The sequence below is a fragment of the Neodiprion fabricii genome, chromosome 2 (genome assembly GCF_021155785.1).
Source record: "Neodiprion fabricii isolate iyNeoFabr1 chromosome 2, iyNeoFabr1.1, whole genome shotgun sequence".
Taxonomy (NCBI): Eukaryota; Metazoa; Arthropoda; class Insecta; order Hymenoptera; family Diprionidae; genus Neodiprion; species Neodiprion fabricii.
In genome coordinates, this window is record NC_060240.1 from 31,568,550 (window position 1) to 31,591,304 (window position 22,755).

At 41.9% G+C, this 22,755-nt stretch overlaps 1 protein-coding gene and 1 non-coding gene across 2 annotated transcripts; one reads left to right on the forward strand and one right to left on the reverse strand.

Moving 5' to 3' along the window:
* Positions 1-2,385: 2,385 nt before the first annotated feature.
* LOC124175869 (transcription factor SOX-3-like) lies at positions 2,386-10,086 on the forward strand. Its single transcript, XM_046556466.1, has 2 exons — positions 2,386-2,699; positions 9,338-10,086. Exons 1-2 carry the CDS (start codon positions 2,497-2,499, stop codon positions 10,026-10,028), a joined length of 894 nt encoding a protein of 297 aa, XP_046412422.1. The 5' UTR covers positions 2,386-2,496; the 3' UTR covers positions 10,029-10,086.
* An 8,957-nt stretch (positions 10,087-19,043) lies between these two features.
* LOC124177068 lies at positions 19,044-19,207 on the reverse strand. Its single transcript, XR_006869519.1, has one exon. It is a non-coding gene; the product is annotated as a U1 spliceosomal RNA (small nuclear RNA).
* Between the last annotated feature and the right edge of the window lie 3,548 nt (positions 19,208-22,755).

Consider the following 22,755-nt stretch of genomic DNA (forward strand, 5'->3'; position numbering starts at 1 on the left):
CCTGATATACACGTGCATTATGCCACAGAACTCGGATCCGTTTCGAGCAGTTTTCAATTTTTCATTCGGTGTCAACTCTGGCGAATCAATCACGATCCCAGGATTTTACACTATTTCTGTATTAAAATTTCACCGCCTGTAATTGCGTAAATGAATTGTAAGGAGAAGTCGAAGGAAATTGAATAGAATAATAATTATTGTTTTTATCATTGAATATGAAAAGTTTACGTAAGTATCGTAAATACTAGTAAAAACCCTATGTTCGTAGGATCGGAATATTACAAAAGAAATGAAAAGAGAATAAAAACCTACAAACTAGTATGGAAATTTTTTTTTTTTTTTTTGAGAAAATTGATAAAACGAAAAATTGCTCATGCGAAAGATTCTCGAAGATATTCTAATCCGCGCGCTTTCTCCCTCTCTCTTTTTCTCTACGAACCGGCATGCGCTGATCGTTACAGTTATCTCATTCACCGGAAACTTTCACCGCTGACGAATAACGTGATTGTTGATTGGTCGATTGTACGGGTAAGTAAAAACGCGAGTTCACCCCCACAGTGCGACACTCGACGTCCGGTGATTTGAAAATAAAAAAATCGAGGGACCAAAATTTGGCAATTTGCATGAGAAAGTTTTATTTGCAAAACGAGAGTGTAATCGGACGTGCGGGTTATTCTCGATTCGTTTACCGCACCCGTAATTTTGTCATCGTATATTATCCTCCCCTGAAAAGATGCTCCAAGAATTTCTTCACCACCACCCCTTATAGGATTTCTCCTTTTCTGGCATCTTATCGTTAATAGGTATATATAGCGGCGGCTGCGGTTCTCTTCCTCGGCCATGGTTTATATTTTTATATATATATAGGTATACTCGTATACATACGTAGACATACACCCTCGTCTCGACTCACCTGATAACGATTAAGTTACAACAGCGAATACACTTCGAGAGATATTATAACAGGCTGACGCATTTCAAGTTTACGGAGAAAAATAACCGAGTTCTGATACACGTTATACTAAAACTTATATAAAGAAGAATAGTGAAATTGGAGAAATTAGTTACCCGCTACAGAAAACAATATAAACTCATTCAAGACAAAAATTAAAAATAATCTCACGTGAATTCTACGAGTTTGTTAAATTTCTGACAAAATTCGAAACGGACACGATCGTCATACCTGATAGAAATTCAATAAATCACACCATACTTTCGGATAATTCGGAACAATAATCGATCTAGCTATAGGTAGTGCAGTATCCTTACACCCACGTAAACGAATGAAGTGACGAGTTCGAAGATGCGGACGAACCGAGTTGGCAAAAATAGTTATAAAAAGGTGTTTGAGAAAAAATAAACAAATAAATAAACAAAGACAATCGAAGTCGAAAAATTCAAGAACGCTCGACCCGACGATGTTCGAGGCAGAGTGAATCGCGCGATAGGCATCCTCGGCGTGTAGAGCCTCTCACCGACCACCCACCAAGTGGTTTCGTCCACCTGTTGCCTCCGCGCATATCCATGGCAGCCGCCATCTCTGTATTCGGGCGAATCAGGGAACCGGGTTCCCGGGTAGTTGTAGTGGGAGTAGAAAATCTCCCTGGGTTGGCTACGTTACGTTCTCCTGCGGGAGCGGTAGCGGCGAGGGATTCCCGCGGGCTCTCCGTATACGTTACGACCTTAGGAGGATTTCATTCCAGGACTCATTTTACTCTCGGCGATGATGCGAGCCGCGGGTTTCGGTCTATTTGCACAGCGGATCTGCCCGGATGAGAGCCAAAGTCACGGGTAGCCTCGCCGATCTCGTCTCGTTGTTTCGACAATACATTTCGTTAAACGTTCGATTATAAGTAACAAACACCTCGACAACCGCGACTCGTCGTCGGTTATTAATTTAGTACCGAACGGTGTCGGCGGAATGACGGAAAAAATTACTTCGCACCCAATAATATCGAACTTGTCCGTATAGAAGAACGGGAAAATGCAGACACGCGGTTGACGATTTTTTTATTTCCTGCCAAATTTGAACTACGATTGTTGTTGCTGTTGAAGAGGAAAAACAAGGTGTTGTAATCGTTGGGAAAAACGGTAATAAATATACGACAAATTAAAAATACACCAATCGAGCTAACGCAAATTAATAAATGAACAAATAAAGGAGAATGAAAATAAAAGTGTGCCACCACCGTCGCCCCTTTTGTGATCATCAGACTAGATAAGAACAACTCGTTGGAAAAGTGGTTTTCATATTTATAACGAACAATTAAAAGTTTGACGAGAAATTTTTCATCCGTCAAAAATAAAAGATCAAGGAAAAAAGAATCAAGGAAAGCAAATTACTTTCATCAAGCTAGAATTGCAACTAGTATTGGATCAATTTTTCCAATGCTAATAAGACATTTCGTGAAAATAATCGCTTGTTGACACTGGCCGCGATTGGCTGTATAAAATAAAAAAAAAAAAAAAAAACAAAAAGAAAACAACAAATTTATAATGTCATCGAAAACAATGCACAACGAGCATATAAAACGACCTATGAACGCGTTCATGGTTTGGTCAAGAGGTCAGCGACGGAAGATGGCGCAGGAAAATCCAAAGATGCACAATTCCGAAATATCGAAGCGACTCGGTGCCGAATGGAAGCTTCTCAGTGAAGGCGAAAAGCGACCGTTCATCGACGAGGCAAAAAGACTGAGGTGAGTTTAGCTCCAATAAAATACTTATGGAAACCGCAATAATTGTTGAACGAAACTTGGTCGATAAACGAGTGCAGGCGTTATACGGTAGAAATTAATCCTGATCTACCAGGTCCTTGTACGGTCCGCGGAGCGTGGAAAACGTCAAGTTTATTACAGTTTTCTCGTAATTACCCCACGGTATTGATAATAATGAATAACTTTCGAGTGAGTGTAGATATATTTAGCCGTGAAGAATCTTCGAGTGGCCGTATAATGATTAGCCAGGGGTGAAAAAGAGGGTGATGAAAACGGCTCGTGGCGGGGTACCTGTAAGATACAAGATCGAACCTCGACGTCGTAATGCGGCGGTAAATTGTTGCTAAATCATGGGGCGTTACGCGATCTCCTGCCGGATAGATAGGCGCAATAATTTGCCGGTGCTAGCCGTCCAGTCCGGCAGCGCTTTGCCGTGCAGCTTTCAGGGGCAACATTGTGCGGGATAGGTAGCGATATTCGCAGCGATAGTCGCAGGGTTGCCTAGGGGAAGCTTAATCCCTTCGGCAGCGTTCGAAAATCCCCCTTTCCTCCAGCCGTATTTATTCAAGTGCCCTTTATTACCGACCCTGAATATTTAATCGACGTTGTACAAGTTTATTTAGACCAGTGAACCGCGCCGCCGAGAACTACGAGACCCACGGAATGACCCCCAGCAGTTTGTCGATGATTTTTCGTGTCTCCTTAATCCCGATGTCGCTCGACTCGAATCTTGCATTTCAATTACTGACGTGCGATCGACGTGGTAAGTTGTTTTTTTTATTGAACTAGGAACATTCCATTCGGCATATGAAGAGAAAGAATCAGGCTTAATTGACACCCTGGGTAAAATCCGTGGAACCCGAAATACAAGGTGAAGCATTAATAAGCCAAGACGGATTGAACGAGGCCTGATCCGTTGATTTGGAAAACGATTAATCGGGTACTAAAAAACGCGTCTCTTGGAATGTTCGCAAGTACGATACAATTGAGATACTTCTACGCTAAATATCGGCGAGTTTAAATTAGCGATAACCGAGTCGGAACCGCGATCACAGTTTCACGACAACGCCGAGCTGCGATAGCCGTTGAAGATGACGGGATGGAGGGGATTGAAAGAACAAAGATAAAAAGAGAAGGATGAAAGAAAAGGAAGAAGGGCAGAGAGTGTCGGTGAAAGGGGGTGAAACCCTGGGTACGGGCGCGAGTTCCGCTGTATCTGCGGTACGATTGGCCGCCGGTATAATCTCAGGATGGGTTCGCAGCGGCTCACAATGTGGCCCTCTAGATAACAAATAAAGCTCCATTGTCGCAATTGTGTGGATTTAAAAGGATTTCGCCTCCTCCGTCCCCCAACCTTCACCCTTCGGCTTCGGCTGATGGCCCAGCCACTGAAGGTATATGGCTGCCGGGTGTCCCTGCACCCCGCAGATCGCTGCCCGCGACGCAAAAACGCCGGGAAACAGACGATTCGCGGATCCAGGAACATATCACCGTCTCCGACGGGTCGTGCACGCCGAATTTCAGCGATACCTAGCGTAGCTGTGGTGCGAGCAATAAGAAACGGGAAATAGTGGAGGGCGATGAGAAAAATTATACTTTGCGTATGCGTGTAAATAGAAAATCCGGTGCAAGTAACTTTATTTAACGTGCGTGTTAAAGTTGCCGGTGATGGATGGTCTGGTTGTCGGGAGGTTGAATCTGTTTGTTTAGTTCACATTTTCCGGTTGAATATTAATCGAAATCAATTTATCATTTTGTGGCAAACAAAGAATTTTTTAGGATGAGCGACTATAATCAAAAATAATAGTAACACGTGTTAGATTTTCTGGTTACAGCCGCAAAATTTATTTACATTTTGTACTCTGAAGAACTGTAATTTTCGTTATTGTACAAGTAAATACATGCATTTGTCCTCCCTATTTTGTTTCACAAGACGTACTGTAATCTAATAATTTTACTGATTTCAAAATCGATGCAATGGTTGTTTGTTGTATTCAAACAATTAAGGTGTTTCGAATCCCTAAAATATTTACTTGATCGAAGTAAAAGAACTTTGATCTAAGTAAATTTTATTCTAATCGAGAGATTCTCATCTTAGTAAATTTACTAGTTTTTGATGCGTCTTGTTTGGATGAAACGAATTGATGATCGAATGAAAAAAAAAACAGGGACAAAAAATAAATACATATTTGAATCAACAAGGGCTAAAAATTTCGGCCGGTGAGCTCGAGATCAGTTGACTTTGCGCCGATTTGACTTTGAGAGATAAAAAAATTCCAACATTCAAAAGAGTCATACAATAATTAGAACAACGTAATACAGATGTGCGAAAAAATTGGCTCATTGTATCGTGAAAAGAATATCACGAATGAAGAACCAGTCGTTTGGTTTATACAACTACGCGTGAAAAATGATTCGTCCAAAATTCAAGTTACGTTCGATAAAATGCGTAGTTAACAGAAAGTCAACCATGATCTGTATGTAATGATAACCGTGAAAATCCATCACCGTTTGAGAAATGAAACGTATAGGTATTTTACTTCCGGAGGAGTTTCCGGTATTCTTTATACTTCCGATTTCCGATCCCCCTCAAATTTTTTATGGGTATTTTGCGAGTAACGTTGAAGTTCGCGGTTTTTACTCTTTATGTAATCTTCGAATTAGCAAAACGGAATTATGCGCACGATGTCCATGGGTCATATAACTGGACCGTGAGTGAGAGGCAGCGATAAACCGATTAACGGAACAGTGGTTGAATTTAATTGACCCGCTTGAGAAAATAAATTTACAGTATTTCGAGAGGTCTAAAACCGTTTATTAGATTATAGAAACTTGGCACGAACTAAAAGGTCCAAGAAATTACGAAATGTCAAATTTCGTTTTCTTCGCCCGCAAGTCAGGATAGTAATAAAAAAAAAAAAACCCCCACATACTTCGGAACAGTGGATAAAAAAACCGAGGACTGACAAAGGTCAATTTTTTATCACGCAACGATGCCTTTTTACTTCCGGGGTTTTGGTAAAGTCAAATAAAACATCCGTGTACAAACGCCGAGTCGAACGGTGTATTATATGAATTGTTGGATGTGGCGGCTTACCTACGTTGTAAAGATTACATTTAACAGGGTGAAACCGTGTGCAGCGTATAAACGTATACGTATACACTTCGCTCCATTCCCCAAGTTTCACACAGACGTACGCAAATACGTTTACAGTGTTTACGCATTTATGCTGAGTTATTGTTCAGGCTTTACGAGTGTTTATGCTGATTTACGCTTTGTGCTATACCGACTCCTATCTGCCGGGACACATTGTCGCGAAATTATTATTCCGGACCATTCGGATGCTGTGGAGAATGCGCGGAAAATCCTGCACCCGTACTCGTGACTCGGTGTACATATGAGTTTACACACGCACACATACGCAAATAGAAGTACTACGCTCCCGCGACTCTCTGAAGTATAATTCGCGTTTCACTCATTCCGCCATTGATTATGACATCGGTGTAAAATCGCGTGCCCTCGTCTTTTTCAGTTTCATCTCGAATTCGCGGACTTGAAACATTTCCATAAACCACGTATAACCGATCTCGATAGTTCAAAGAGTACGAGTATCTTCAGGAAATCGCCCTTGAATTTCCGACGTCGGAATTACAGTTTCGTTGAAAGGGAGCCCTGCGATATGAAGCGATGAATTTTCGTGCTCGAGAAATAAAATAAAGAGAAGTAATGAAATAAAAATGTAAAGGGAAAAAATCCGACCGAAACGCTGCTCGTACGCGAAGATATATGAGGAACTTAGCCAGCTCTTTGTTCCCGTATCTCTCACCTAACACGTAGGTGCGGGGTATATTTGCCACAAATTCTGCCCGCACGGCCTATCGCTCCCCTCCGGCAAAGAAATAAAGAGTCCTTTGTACCTACATATGTATGCCACGTTATGTTATGTATGTAGGTTTGCATATATCCCCGCGCTTGATACGCTGTATACGTATTACATGTACACTAGACTGGTTGAATAATTCGATTAGTTTTTTTTTCAAAATCACATGTCCAATAGTTTTGTCGGAAGAGGAAATAAGACGCCTGTTATAATTTGAGCCCTTGACCTTCCGTGTGAACACTGGGTCTTTTAGGGAACAGTAGCTTTCTGAATGTCAATTTTTATAAGCAATATTTCCAAACTTTTGAGACTATCAACTTTTGTATAAGATAGTTAACACTTTGGGGAGAAACCCGGAATTTTTTCTAATTTCTTGACAGCTTGGAACACTTCGAAAAAGTGTACAGAGAAAAAATGTAAAAAAACAAGTATTCGCACAAAGGGTTAATATTAATATTTAGTGGTACTTGAACGCAATTTTTCATTTTCCATTTTTCATTTACTTAACACTGGGAAATGATTTTACTTTACGAATTTTGTAGCTTAGTAACGAGTCAATGTGCAGAAATGTTTAATACAGAATTTGTAGGAAAATTGATGCTCTACAGAAAAGGTCTGTAATAATTTTTTTTTTTAACTCAAGTCTTCCAAAAGTTATTCAAGGTTAAAGTTGAACTCACGTAAAAAATCACTTTTTTCAAGATTAACAGCGAAAAAACTAGACTCGTTACAAAATATTGTCGACTTTTTTTTGTAAAGCATATCAACCGCTATAAAATCAGGTCACTCAATTAATTTTCGATCTGAGCAGATTTATTTTGTAATTATTACAAGTAATAATGTACAATATATGTAAGTCCAATTGACAAGCACCTTTGTTTATCAAAAAAATAAATTCGCTCGCATACATACATTCACGAAATCTACAAAAGCGTTTAAAAAATTCATGCGGTGAAAATATCGGACGTTTCATTTCCACGTCTTTCTTTATTTGTTATTTCACGACAATTGTCGCCCCGAGACAAGGTGACCGCCAATCGATACCGTAGCAAGGCAAATTCACCGCAAAGAATGCGTATCGGGAGTCTTTTTCCCAATGAAACGTGAACAAAGAAACAAATATTAGGTACAGACATACAGATATATTGCTCTGAAGACCAAGCCCGTATAACGTACGAAGGGATGATAGAAACGTATTAATTTTGGCGTACTTGTCTACTGAACCTGAGTCTAATCGTCCAGAGAAAGTCAAAATAAAGTAATGAAAAAAACAAGAAATGGTGAAAAATGAGAATTTCTTGGGGCTGTGTGTATACGTAGTATATAATCATGGACAAATAATAGGTGCCTAATATGATTAACCTTATCGAAGCGTATTGACAGACAGAAAAACAAACAGATAAACTTGAAGAGGGGATTTTTTTTACCGATAGTTTTGTTTGCTGCGTGAGTTCTCCCTGTCCGTATGCAGGGTAATCGAAGTTCCGGTCACATCTGTGCAGCTAGAATTTTCTTGAATATTTTCTATATAATTTCTATACAATAACATTTCGTTGAATTTACGTGGGAGTATCAAACGATGGAGTGAAATAAAAATTGACTCATAACATCTGAAAGCCGACGTAAGTTTCCGCTGTCGAGAAAGATCGTCCTTGCAGAATCGGCGGGAGGATAAAGACTTTGTAAACGAATTTACCTTTCTCTATAACCTCAAGGCGTCAAGCCCTCAAGGATATCTTATCACTGGCTGAACTTAAACGCGTCTGCATCTACGAGATATTTGTCGAGTCTTTTGACGCAGGCGGACCACTAACAGATAAGAAATATATAGCGGACAAGAAAAACCCGTGATAGCATAAAGACAGCAATGGAATACCGCTGCGGTAGCAAAGAGTAGGTATCCACGTATCAAAGAATTACTTATATTGTACCGTATAACATAAATCGAACAAGTTCGTCCGAAAGTAGGTGTGACCAACGGAAGGTTTTTCCAATTGATGCGTACAGGTGTAAGCTCTAGACTTGAATTCTTGCAGGGTGAAAAATAATGACCTCGAAAACCGAGCGAAATTCGCTGTACAGTATAGAAACGGATTGCAACAACGTAACGTAACATCGAATAACCTCATCCACTCAACGTCGTTCGAAATGATTTCGTAATCTCCGAATTGAAAGTGAAATGAGTAATATTAAAAGAAAATTCTGCATCGATAAATAATCGGTAGTCATGAGAAATGATTTTGAATCTTAGAAATCTCTTCGCAATCTTAAGAAATCCTGAGAGAAATCACCCGGTCAAAGTAAGATTATATGTCAATGTGTAATCTCTCATAATCACTCTACAAAACGTAAGTGATGATGAAATATTGTACCCGATCACGGTGTCATTTTTTTCTCAATGAAAGTCGCCTCGGTTGTTTCCGTTCCTTTCCACTGGTCATGGACCAACCATAGAACGCATTAACGGTACGGAAACGAGAATTCTTCCTTTGGCTTTCGGGGTGAAGGGTCAACGGCAGTCGGTAATTTTGGAGTAACAACTCCATCAAGCATGGTCAGCAAAGGAACCCTTAGCGCGATGTCAGGGAAGGGACGGTGCGCATTGTACTAGAGTACCGGGTTACATATTCAGGCGGCGACCCTTGCGGATGAATTCCTCCTAGTGTTCCCGGTGTCAAGGTTTACCGAACGTCGAGATTCACGCCCCCCTAACAAACTTTTCTTGGTCCTCTGTTCCAGGGCGCTGCACATGAAGGAGCACCCTGACTACAAATACCGTCCGCGACGAAAGCCGAAGTCGCTTGTGAAGAAGGAGAACAAATTCGGTTTTTCCCTATCGCCGTTGATGTCGCCGGGAGAAACGTTGAGCGGAATACCTCGTAGCCTCCTGCCACCAATGCCGCCGCCGACGCACCCCCTCCTCTCTCACGAGGACCTCAAGATCCCCCGATTCTTCCCACCCTTTCCCTACCCCCTCTACCCCCTCCACCACAAGCTGGGTGACGACTTCGCGGGGGGTAAGCTCGCCGCGGAATTCTCGGCCTTCCAGGCGTTATACGGCAGCACCTTTTACTCCCAGGCAGCGGCCACCGGCTGGCCCGGACTCGGGACCCAGTCATGCGCCCCGAATTGCGGATGTCCGAGCCCAACGAGCGAGTCCAAGAGACCGCTGTACCTCCTGGTCAAACCGGAGGACCGATTTTCGGCACCGAACAAGGCGGAGGAGGTCGGCAAGGACGTCGGCTCTTCGCCGGGGGTCGGAGAGCCGCCCGACGAGGATGCCGGCTACAGGGAGAGGAGTTTCGAGGGTTCGACGGCGGGCAGGAGTTCGTCGAACGGAGCGGTCAAGCCGGGGGCGGTAGACGCTTGTCCCTTCTCGGTTACGAGCTTGACCGGAAATCCCCCCGACGCCTCCCACCACGTCATATGAAGACCGCTCCCGGTTCTCCCGGATCTGAATTTCCGCGGGAACCACGTATCCTCAGGCTGGACGACGCCTGACTGGTGGAGGATACCCCCCATGCTGTCGCCCATTCCTCGGGCCACCGTTACCACCGTTACCACCGTAAACGCTGCGGCCTGCGGTGCGGGGGACAGAAATTCGGCCGAAGATGTTAACCGATCCGCGCCCGGAGATGCGGATCTCGAATTGGACTGCAGATCCCCCGCAAAGGTCAACGGCGTTTAGTAGCAATTGTGAATTTAACTGTGAACTGTTACATGTTACACGCGATTCCGCGATGCGGGTTATAATCAACTCCTCTGATATATTCAAACCGGATCTCTTCTCTTATTATATTGCTATAATGACAGCGCGGAGAGATTATCGAACAATCGTTATTTATTTAACTTTTTCTCGGCGTAGTACGTGTTACACGCATTCCTATCTTAACTACTCACAATCAGTTGAACTCGCTAATTTCGATTTATCATGCTCTGACTAAGAACGTCCGATCTTTGAAACGACGCGGACAAGCGGAACATTGAATTTTCAAGTTGAACAGCCAAGTTGCAAGTAAGAAGGGAGAAACCACGTTTGTTGTTTGTCGCAAGTTTCTTCTTTCTTTCTTTCTTTCTTTTTTCAATCACTTGCAGAGCACCGATGTTACAGATACAGTCTTTCTCTCTGTTCACACCATATGCAACCTTAAACCGTCGGTACTTTCTTAAATACTTTATCCTTCGCACACGGTTTGATAAACAGCGCACCAATGATTAACACTTTGATTGTTGAAAATCACCCTTTACCAGGAATCGTGCACAACAGAAAGAGAAGTTCGAAGGACACTTCGAATAATGATATTAAAATTGATAGAACAGACTTACGCGCGTGGTATCGACTGTCACGCAACCTAATACAGATCCCGCATGCGGTACGCAATAATGAGGTACGAAAATATTGTCAAGTTCCTGCAGAATTCCTCACGTGCAGAAACGAATAGGTAGGCATAAAAGAAGGCAAAGAATGCTCGTCGCGTACAAACTTCTGCCGGTTCTAAATGCGGTTTAAAAAAAAAAACTACCTACACACGAGCAGATCAATTGATAATTGAGAATAGAAAAAAATCTTTGACGCTATTTCTTCCAAAAGCGGCAAGGCAAAGGGACAGACGGACGGATTCGATAAGCCGATCGATTGTGCATATACGTACGAAATGAAAGCTTGCGCGTCGATAGCTAAGTCGAAATCCTACAAAGGGCGAATTGCCCGGGAGTGTTCCATTCCGGGTATACCTTGTACATGCCCGGAGTCCGACGAAATTCAGACGAAACGCATACGTATTATCCTACGAGATCACAGTGGATGCCTCTACCTAGACATGAGTATGTATATAATATATATATATGTGTGTGTACGTCTGCACGCGAATCGCGAATTGACGTAGTTGTGCATGTAACACATGTGTATGTGTATACAGGCAATGGCGAAAGATAAAGTGCACAGAAAGAAGGCGGGAGTAGAGTGAAGAAAAAGAAAATGAAAAAGAATAAATAAAAAAAAAAAATAAAAAAAAACTTTATGAAACGATGGAGAAAGGGAGAGGTAAAAAGAAGAGGGAGAGTGGGGGGCGGGGGGTGGTGGGAAGGGGGCAAAAAACGCTTTCCAACGGAAGCAAATCTCCTCTTTGGTGATCAGCCAGCCGAACTAAGCCAAACTCATGTGTGTATGTATATAAATGTATATCTATATACCTGTATAACGCGGCGTGGGTATATTATATATGTTCGAACACCCTCGTCGTTGCCGGCGTTACACGGTATATATACGTATTATTATAATACACGTTGGTATGTTACGTACGTGGACAAGTCCGTCCGTCTGTTTGTCTGCCCGCCTATTCGTCCCCGATAAAGCTGAATACGTTTTGGAATACTCTTTCTCATACGGAATTATATGTATAAAGCTCTGGCAATGAATCGAAACGTTCCTTGGATCGAACTGGTATTTGGCTGATTGATTTTTTTTTCGGATTATTTTTTTAAGAACGATCAACTATTTTTACGTACAAAAATGTCATGGTTAAGTCAGACTGTCGTAATTAAACACGATGAGTACTGTTACGTTGTTCAACCTTTTTTCTTCACATTATACTATAATTGTATGCTAATAAAAACAAATCTATCGAATTGTAATCGGTTTTCTTATTACAAGTTCCAAGATTTGCGAAATGCAAAAAAAAATCTGCTTTAAAAACGAGTGCGATTTTCAGTTGCCTATGAAATAATTTATTGGACCATTATACTGTTAACCTTATTATTTTATAATTTACGTATGGATATATCTGTTATACGAATGAATACGAAGTTAAATGTTTTAATTATAGTAGACGGATGTAAGTTTTGTTAAGTTTGTTTGAGATCAAGGTGAGAGAAGATGAGAAAAATAAATTGTAAAACAACGCGATGTGTAAAACAGGCGTTTAACGAAACCCGTGACATTTGTGCAATCGTTGTTTCTTTGTTTCGTACGTTCTAGAAATATATAGGTGTAGGAATATACATAATTATATGTATTTAAAATAATGTGATGAACTTTAGAAACTGTAAGGTAAAGAATACGGTTAAGGCATTGTTTTCCATTCGTCGTGTCTGATTTTAATTCAATCAAATTCTATCACTTTTGTTTCGTTATTTAATTTTACACGTCGTTTATACGACGCACGATTTAACGATATACGTAAACATGACTTTGTTGTAAAATTGAATAAATAATTAATAAAGAATAAAAACAAAAATGTTGAGCCCGACGAAACGTTGCGTTTGCATTTGAAAATAACGATCGAGATATCAATAGGCTATTCCGTGAAAAAATTACGGTAGATTCTCATACTTGTTATACTAACTCCTTACAGGAATATATATATATATATATGAAAGCAAACAAACAAATAAAAATCACAATCTGTAATATAATAGAATTAAAATATGACCCTTGTAAATAAATCGAGAATAAATTAAACATATACGCAATACTCAAAATACGTTCTATGTCTCGATGTTCATTCAATCCCCGCCAATCACGAAATCCAAACTCATCAAAATCCGCACGATACACGCACATGTACGATTTCCCCTTTTCTCTGCGCGTTATTCCGTCTCCTCGCGAAGTAAGAAATTTTCACCTTGGGCTGGGAGATGGTTTAGAGCTGGCTGCAGGCAAAGGAGGAGGGACGAATAAGGAATAGGGAATAGGATAAAACGGACGGGATTCTCCATTAGTATTCGAGGAAGTACTCGATAGGATTGTGCCGGGTATTGTAAGCGAAGAATACCTTCATTGAAGCCCCAGTGTGTCTTGGCTACTCCCAAGAATACGCCCTCTCCAAATCTGAATCAAATGACATGAATTCGGAGATGGACCGTGACGCGTATTGTACCCGCTGCAAGCAGCCATCGAGATTCGAAATTTCGCATAAAGATAAGAGGCGAAGAATAAAGAGAAAGAAAATCAAATAATAAATGAAAACCCGGGTGAAACCCTAGGAGATCGGCGTTTTTCATCAAAGGATCTGAAAATTATTCACCTTATTAACGCCGATGGTATATAAGAGGTGGGTACGTATAAGTGTAATATACCCACTTGGTAAGCGCTTTTCTTTCCATGCAGCGCGGTAACTCGCGTCTCGCCATTTTCCATTTTCCATTCTGAGACGGTTATAGTGCCTGGCGTTATCTCGAGACGAAGAAAGCGCGATTGCCTTTATGGGAGGAAGAAAAGGGCTTTTGCCACCGACGATAATGTCTCGGCGGTATAAGAGAGCATCCCCTGCCCCCGTGCGCCGCGACGCTATCAGAAATAAAATAGGACGACACCCCGCAGCAGAAGAAACCCCGACGTTCCCGTGCCTCGCCCTCGCCTCTCGCGCCATCGCAGTTTCTCTTTCTCTCCTTTCCGCGGACGTCATCCACCCCGCAGACCCCGAGACGTGATCGTAAAAGGGACACGTTTCGCACCCCGCGATCGCTAATCGCGTTTTCTCTTTCGGCGATCGGTTGAGAAATTACCCGGAGTTTTGCACGCTCTGCCGTTTGTTGTCGTTGTTGTTGTTGTTTTTGTTTTCGTTGTAAAACGCGCGAAGCGTCGATCGAAAGGCGATCGTCCGATTGCCCGGAATGAACGCGCACGCGAACGACGAATGAACGAACGGATCCGGGTTGGAGGGGCGCTGGACCCAGGGTGCGATCGGAGTTTGGGGATGAAACGGGGGTGTAGGGGGATGTCCGTGCAGCAGCGGCAGCCGGCAACGGCGGGGGGGCGGAGGCGTGCCGCGAGGCGCGAGAGAAACTTTCGAGCTGGTGTCGGTCCAGACAATGAGGCATTCAGCCGGGCATTGTGGGGAGACAACTGCGTTACCATAGACAAACCCGAAATCACCGTACCCGATCCGATTATGGATACCGAATAATAATGATCGCAGACTCTTCTGCAAAGAGTGGATTGCTGCGATAATACAACGAGGCACCGTTTATGTGTAGGTATCACTGTACCAACAACGCAGCACAGACCTTACATTCCATCTGCGATGTGCGTACGTGTTATAAAATTTTCGCGAGATAGAAGATTTCACACATTCATCGGCCCGCGTTTCATTTCACTGATAAAACCCATTTCGATAACGATTCGCAAGGAGCTAATTTTCGTTACGAATTGATATTTCGACGCAATCTTAAATTGTTGACCAAAGTTTCGCTGTGATAGGAAAGAGTGACAATCGGTAGCGATTGTTGGAACGGTGTATAATGGAAGTAATCATTTTTTTCCACTTTGTAATGGGTTTCACACCTGAAACTCAAAAGTCAAATTCAGTACTGTACAAGCTGCTGGTAGGTTCTGACTTAACGAAAATTTAACCAATTAGGATAGTTGGCTAGACGTTGCCGGTATTGTCCGGTATTGTTGACTTCCGGCCACCCGCGGAGGGACTCGTGCCCTCTCTCCCGATCTATCTACTCTCTGGCGGATTGTCACATTGTTTCCGGTTCTATTGTCTATCGCGTATCTATACATATATACGAATACAACATACGGGGTTGAATAACGTTGAACTACATTACAGTTTCACGGAGCTTTACCAACCCCGTCATTTTCCTGACCGTATTATACAGTGTACTCGCTCGTTTAGTACAAGAAGATGTTATATAAATAAAAGTAAAACGCGACTCCTGAATTATATCACACGAGATCGTTACAAGGTGACTACATTTTTCACCTTCCATCTGTGTTTAATATTTTTAAACGCATTTCCGGACACTCTCAAAATCGGTGAAAGAACGGAGCAAAATAAAAAGGAATTAGTCTTGCAATCAATATTTTGCTCGAATCGCTTCTGAATCATCTTGAATTCAGATTGAAGTACGAAAATGTCGGAAGGGTAGGTGCGGGGTGTGAGCCTTAGGGTAGCCTTCAAAAATTGGTAAAATAGTAGCGATGCGGGTTGGACGGGGACGTTTGTGGAAATGTGAAAATGCAAGAATATATAGAAATATATGTAAGTAGAGATTGGCTCTAAAGCGGCGATAGAATCGCGGCATTTCCCGGGGATGCTCATATATAAGGGAAACTTATGCCGGGCGAATAGCTGAGAGGCGAGGCGAAGCGAAACGAGACACGTAACTTATCTTATCGGAAAGACACTTTGCAAGACGCGCGGACTGGACCAACCAGCCAATGCGGTACTCGGAATAACTGGACGTAACGCGAAATTGAAAAATCTGCCTAACGCATCTCTCTTACCCCAGGGTCGCCCGACTCTGACCGCGTTACCGACAACCGCCGGAAGTTTGACCAGGCCTCGATCAATTCCCGGGAAAGCAGAAAAGTAAATGACAAAAAATTGTGCGTACAAGTGACAGAAGAGAAAAAAAACAAATTTCAAATTCAACATTTCGTATCATTGGTATATCTACCGGGGTTTGAAAAAAACTGACGTATTTTGACTTTTACGAGGAGAAATTTATTCCTCGATAATAAGACGAGGAATGATGGTTGACGAATGACGATCAACCCAATACGCGGCCGTCTTTTCGGAATTTATACATAGGTACATGGGCAAGCCGTAACGTGAAATAGAAAGGCGTTTACAATAGTATATACCTGTATACCTATATACAGTATGAAAAGATAGAGGAGAGGGGTAGAGAATTGGAGCGAATTTTGAAATATCAATTTGAAACAGCCGGTTATGCGTCATGCTTTCCGCGAGCCTTCCATAATGGCCGGCTTTCCATTTTTATTTCCACTTTTGGTAGGTACGAGTTGACGCGGTAGGCGGATCGCGATTTTCCAAACTGTTTATACTATTCGGCGCGAGGGATAATAAATACGTATTGGTAGATTATACTACCGCGTATATGCAGGCGTGTCTATTCCGCGGTAAATGCTTCGCCCAATATCTTATACAGCTGGAAGTCCGGGCAATGCTTTACGATATTTTGTTTCCAATCTTCACGGCGGAACTGGAACGCTCCTCCTTTTCAGCTTATAGCTGGAACACCCTGCAAAGACATTATATGGCCATCGGCCATCACTCGACTTTTATTACCTTTAATCGTAACGAACTACCCGGAGAATGGCTACCGCCGCCACCATTCTCCTTATAAAACACCCTCGCAACGTTATAGGTGCAACCGATTTTCAACCCCAAGTCTTATTTTTCGGCACTCCGTTTTCAACCGGCAATGGTTACCAACGTTACCCGTAATACGGCGTTGCGAAGAAAATCGACAACGGTTCGAGTATTGCTTGACGGAACTAAAAATGTAATGTATATTTTACATATGTGTAGTGAATATATGGACAGCACTTTTTTGGAGTCAAATCTACATCAATTATGGTAGATTTGCCTGTAACTCTTATTATCGGATTTGCAAATCTTGTCACAATTGATGTAGATTTAACTAAAAAATATGCAGTCCGTAAATTCGCCACAGGAGATGTAAAATCTACGATATTTTTCTTTCCATGTTCCATTGCAAATTGGTGGTAAAAAAAAATAAATCGCACACTGGCAACAAACAGAATTCAAGTTATAAATTCACGCGAAAAGATGAGGATCCGTCAATTGCCTTCAAATAATACATACCCCAGAGGGTGGAGAAAAGTTAAGATCCGTCTGAAACCGGCGCAGCACGGCTTATTTTATCACGTTCACCCTCTGGAGCATACAGACATGATTTTATTCTACATATAAGTATAGTTTTCCCCAAGTATGTACGATACAGGCTGCGACACGCGTACGAAACTTTCATATTCTCGAAAAGGATTATCTCCCTGCATGTATAGGAGTATCTTTGTAAATATATAATTTTCGTAACGTTGCAGGATATTCCGACGATTCGGTAGAATCACGCACCAATAAACGCGGCCCGATGCATGCACACACATTTATAATGATACATACGCCTCCACAATGGAGGGATTTGTCACGCATTGATACCTCCTAGTAACACAGCAAGAAAGACCCTCCTTCTGTGCTTTCTCGTCTGCCGCACCAGGCTCGCATATTATTTACGTATCGGGTATAAGTGCGTTGTACCTATCATAATGCACATATGGAACACGACAAAGCTCTTTTAACTGCATCGCAAAATACTTTGCAGCCTGAAATAAAAATAAAAGGTGTGAAAAAATAACTGAAAATGTATACTCGAGGCGACGATCGATTCGGTAAACCGTACGTCGATTAACGACTATGCCATTGGGATTTGAGTGTTTCATTTTCGCTAGTGCGGGATAATTAAATACTACTATTTAGAAGCTGTTATACACATATACAGATAGATAGATACGCCGACCAGTAACTGCAGGATGTTTACGACAGCTGTGCAGGTAAAGCGTGGCTGCAGCAGCGATACGGTAAGATTTCAGCAAGATAATCATAAAAAGTATGTATAGGTGTGTGTATATATATATATACATATATAGGTAGGTATACTATATTATAGTAAGGCGCGAATATCTTTTGCGGTGTGGAAAATAGCCTAGGTAAACGAAAGCTAATCGGTTTGCGAGAATATAATTTGTGTTTTTAAATTTCCAGCACTAGGCCGGGTAATTGAATCTCTGCAAGATTACTTCGGCTTCTGAGACGACGGCGACGGCGGCGTCGCGACGTCTCGACCTCTCTCATGTTGCAGCCTCCGGGTTATTTAGGATAGATTATTATACCTTATATACCCGTGGTAAGAGGTGTATCTCAACCCAAATGAAAACGCTTTCATTTATAACAGAGTGAATTGTTGCAAAATTAATTTCCATTTAGACCGTAAAATCCGAACCATTCCAATGCCTCTTTCTTCCAAAACGACATGTAAAGTAACGAACAATAAGAGACTAGAATATGTGGAAAAAAGACACAAGCGTCCGGTATAGTGCTGGGCGATATCTATCGATATTTACCGATATCGATAATCACAGGTCAAAATATCGAAGTTTTTCATCGATGTTTTACATACTCGATAATCGGTAGTATCTATACTTTTACTGCAATATCGACAAGAGTATTATCAAAATTCAATTTAGAAAAACCTGAAATTCTCATATTAAATGCAGTTTTCTACCGTGTATGTAAGATAAGATCTAACTATCGAGTTATTAAGTGTTTCTACGTCGATAATTATAATAAATTTTCTGTACGGTAAAAATGTTATACAGAATAAATAATTATAGTACTAAAGTCTAAATAAATAAATCATGCCTAAAGCAGTTTTACGTTTCTTTTTTCCACGTAACATATAACCATCCGTATTTTATAGATTGATATTCGACCAGCAATAATACTGATAAATAGTGATATAGAAGAGAGCGCGACGCACATCGATATGAAACAACCGATACAACAGCGAATATCGCCCAAGCTGGCTCGGTAATCATGACAAGTGTCACTCACCGCTCAGCAAATCCGTAGCTCAAGGCACTGATTGATGACTTTTGAATCTGGTTACATCAGGAAAGCGCGAACGCAGTTCCCGGCTACCAAAAATGATACGCCCGAGATATCCACATTAGGGATATTCGCAAGGTTTAGCTCGACCGAAGTGCAATGGATCGAGCCTCGTCCTGAAGGAACCGCCTTGATGAACGTGGTATCCTCTGCGCCAGGTAAGTATGCTTAGTGTAGGGTCACCAGACCACTTATACAAGTGGCGGCCAGTTTTACATGCGAGAAACGCCCAGGCAAGGCTGCGCCACCTAGCGGTATGTTTGCGAACTAGCGCAGCTACACGCTGGATGCCGAATGTGAATCTGTAGGACAAGCCTGGCGAGTTGCGATGACAATAGATACAATTATAACGACCATAGTGTGCTGTTTCTAGACCTTCGAGAATTGAGCCTGTGAACGGAACTACAAAACTATTCTTTCCAGGTGATTATAAGCATCGCACGATGTAGAACCACTCCTCGGATATCGGCAGAATTTTTTTAAATCGTTCATTTTCTTTCTTCCATTCTTTTTTACCCCCCAGGCGCCGCGACCGCGGAAAAAAATCAACGTTCGGTGAAGCTTGAATAAAAAGATAGGCAGCTGGGTAAGCGGTTTGAATACAAACCCGAGCGAGTGTCTCCCCTGCCGAATCAAGACGATCCGGGAGTCTTTGCATTTTTTCATATTTTCTTATAGTGTGCAGTGGCTACGCGCTTCGAGAAAGTCGAGCCAAAGTGTGAAGTGGACTGAGTTGCAAGGTTGACTTTGACGGAGTCATAGATTCTGTACCCACAATGACTAAGATTATTAATCGATTGTGTGCAACTCACTTGCTTCTGTTTCACAGATAGAATGATCGCGTCAGTGTTTATTGTTCGTAGCAAAAAAAAAAGTAGAAAGAACCATTCCAAGTGAGGGACTCCAATAGTCAGCCCTCTTGGCAAGTGCGTTTCATTATCAAGTTCTACACGCCGCGTATCCGTCCTGATAAGATTACGTGATTCTCTGGACGTCAGACGTACAAAGAAAGATACAAAGGAAGCTACAAAGAAAGACGTTGAAAAATATTCTTTGCTCAAACCTGAGCGCGAAACATAAGCCTGAAGAGACTTGCTTCCAGGATCATTATGAAGTTATTCATTATTCAAATACGGGATAGATTAAGCATGATTTAGTTAACTGATTACGACATGTCTACACGCCCATTGATTTTTAAAACGCTTCGATAATTACTGCTGAGTGTTTCATGATATTATTATATGTCAGATGACTTCACCTAATACGCGATTTTTACGTCACAGCATTTGCCTAAACATGCTGAAAAGGCCGGAACAAAGCTGTGAAAATTGAAGAGAATTTTTTTGCATCAGTTATACTTATCGCAATGATAAGTCGACAAGCCAAGAAAAGTAAAACGATCAGTAAATAATTATCTATCGATAAGATTAAAACGGTAGAGTGCATTGCCAGGAATGAAACTGTGAGGATAAATTTGGTTTGTGTTTCATTCGAAAAAGCCATTTCGACTTTTCAATCCGTACACCCTGGAGGCAGTTACGCGATATTTACGAGGCGTCGAGGCGTTCGTAACCCTGTTTGCGGCAATTTCTTGTTTCCATCAGGTCCGCAGGCCTGCGGGGCAAATTCAACCCACCAACTTGGCACACAGCAACGCTCCAAGCTATGAAATGACGCGGGCGGTTGCCCACAATCACCTCAACTCCTCCCTGTCCCTACTCGGATAGACATATAAGTGTACCTGTGCATGTAGGTATGCATGAACGTGCACCGCATGCTACCCGACGAAGCAAATCTTGCGAAAAGTAAAACGTCCATTCCTTCGCTTTATATCATCGACGAGTAATTTACCGGAAACAAATGATCATTCGAAACAAGAATTATCACGATATATGACATGCACCGTCATGATCTGTTGACACAAAGACATCTGTGAAGAGATCAAAGGGGGCAACCGAGCGAGTTCCCTATTCCCTGTTCTTGGTTCGATAATAATTGTAGCAATACGAGAGAAGCCCTTATGGCCTTTCCCCAAGCGCGCATCGATACTCAATTCTATGAATGGAATGAAACGAAAGCATTGATAAGTGAGCTATAACTCGGTTATCGAGGACCTAGATAAACAGGCTGACCAGAAGTGCTATATTTCTTTTCATTCGATCTCAGCACTCGAAGATCTTTCAAAAACAATACGTACATGTGATGCGTGAGCGATGGTATAATTGAAACAGAAATTGTTTTCATCCTAGACAGAAAACAAAAAAATCATGCCGAACGCATGAGCTATTTATACAATCAACATCTTCGTGAAAAGCTTAAACTCGTTGTTAAAAATCTGTTCGGATTATTTGCCGCTTTGATAAGCAACCCTTATGTCTGCAGAAAGGCTAAAGTGAATATTGACCAAATTAAATGGAACTTTAAATTACAAACGCGATATCAACCCACAAATATATTTCTCGTTCAGGTTCTTTCTAATCAAGCTTCTAAGTACAACGTAATTTTCACATCCTAGCATTACATTTCGGCTGGAATATCAGCGACGGATTAACCCTCATTTCGAACGCGTATTTTCCTCGACATCGAGTGTTTGTACAAATCCATTCCTGTAATACGTCCATGCAGATGGTGCATGGGGAATGCTGAAAGCAAACTTTTCAATTTGCCATTCTATCATTGACAATTTCACGCAAATGGAATCTTGACGCGAACCAGGCACCTCGTGGAACGGCCCCTGCAGAACCACATTGGCGTTAAATAAGTGTAACCATCCCCGCATCCTCTGTCACCCCGTACCCCCGGCTCCTACATAATTGCCTGTGAAATCGCTTGATGGGTTTGCCTACGTTGTTTTCCTACTTTCACCTACACTACACCGCACCAATCTTCGCAACCAGAAAAATCTATAGATGTGTTAATCGAGAAACATATTCTCTTTTCTTTTAAGTCGATAAGAATTGGCCAAAACCGGATAAGGATTCTCTTGCATTATCTTGTAATTACTAAAAAAATACAATGAGCAAAAGGGATGCTGTAAAAATTGAGGAACTGTCGAGGTACTTGGAGCGAAACTTGTTATCCGATAGTTAATTAATAGTCGACGACCACAAATAGCGAGGTTGACTATTGCGGAACCGCAATCGCTATTGCGAATCTGCATTACTCGAGCGGTCCCCAGCAGCCTCTGCACCCTTAGACTGTAGGCCAGTCAACCATTTCGCGGTCCAACGCTCGCCCGAAATGACATCGTGATTGTTGTCTAACAATCCCCTAGTGCTTTCGACCCCATCGTTGATGTATGTACCAATGCGTTTAGGGACCAACTCATCCGTGCGCGGAGTAACAAGGGGTAATGAAAAAGGACAAGAATCACTTTACACATTCAATATAAGTCGGTGAAATCTATAACACGCCAATTGTTGTCCATATGCAAATTTTATCAGCAGATAGAACCTTGATATTATACCTGTTTGAATAAGAGACGGTAAAACGAACTAAATATTTAGCGACTTCTGGTCGCGAGAGACACGGTATAATAATATAGGAGATGAGAACGGCACTGAGCGAAGAAGGGAATGGAAGAGAGTCAAGGGGAGTGGGAAAAGGCGGCGACTCGGTGATGGCGGAGGACGATTTGAGAAGAAGATAAAACAGTTGTGGTTGTGTCGTTTGCTCCTCTTATCAGCGGGGACACTTTGCCCTACTCCACACCCC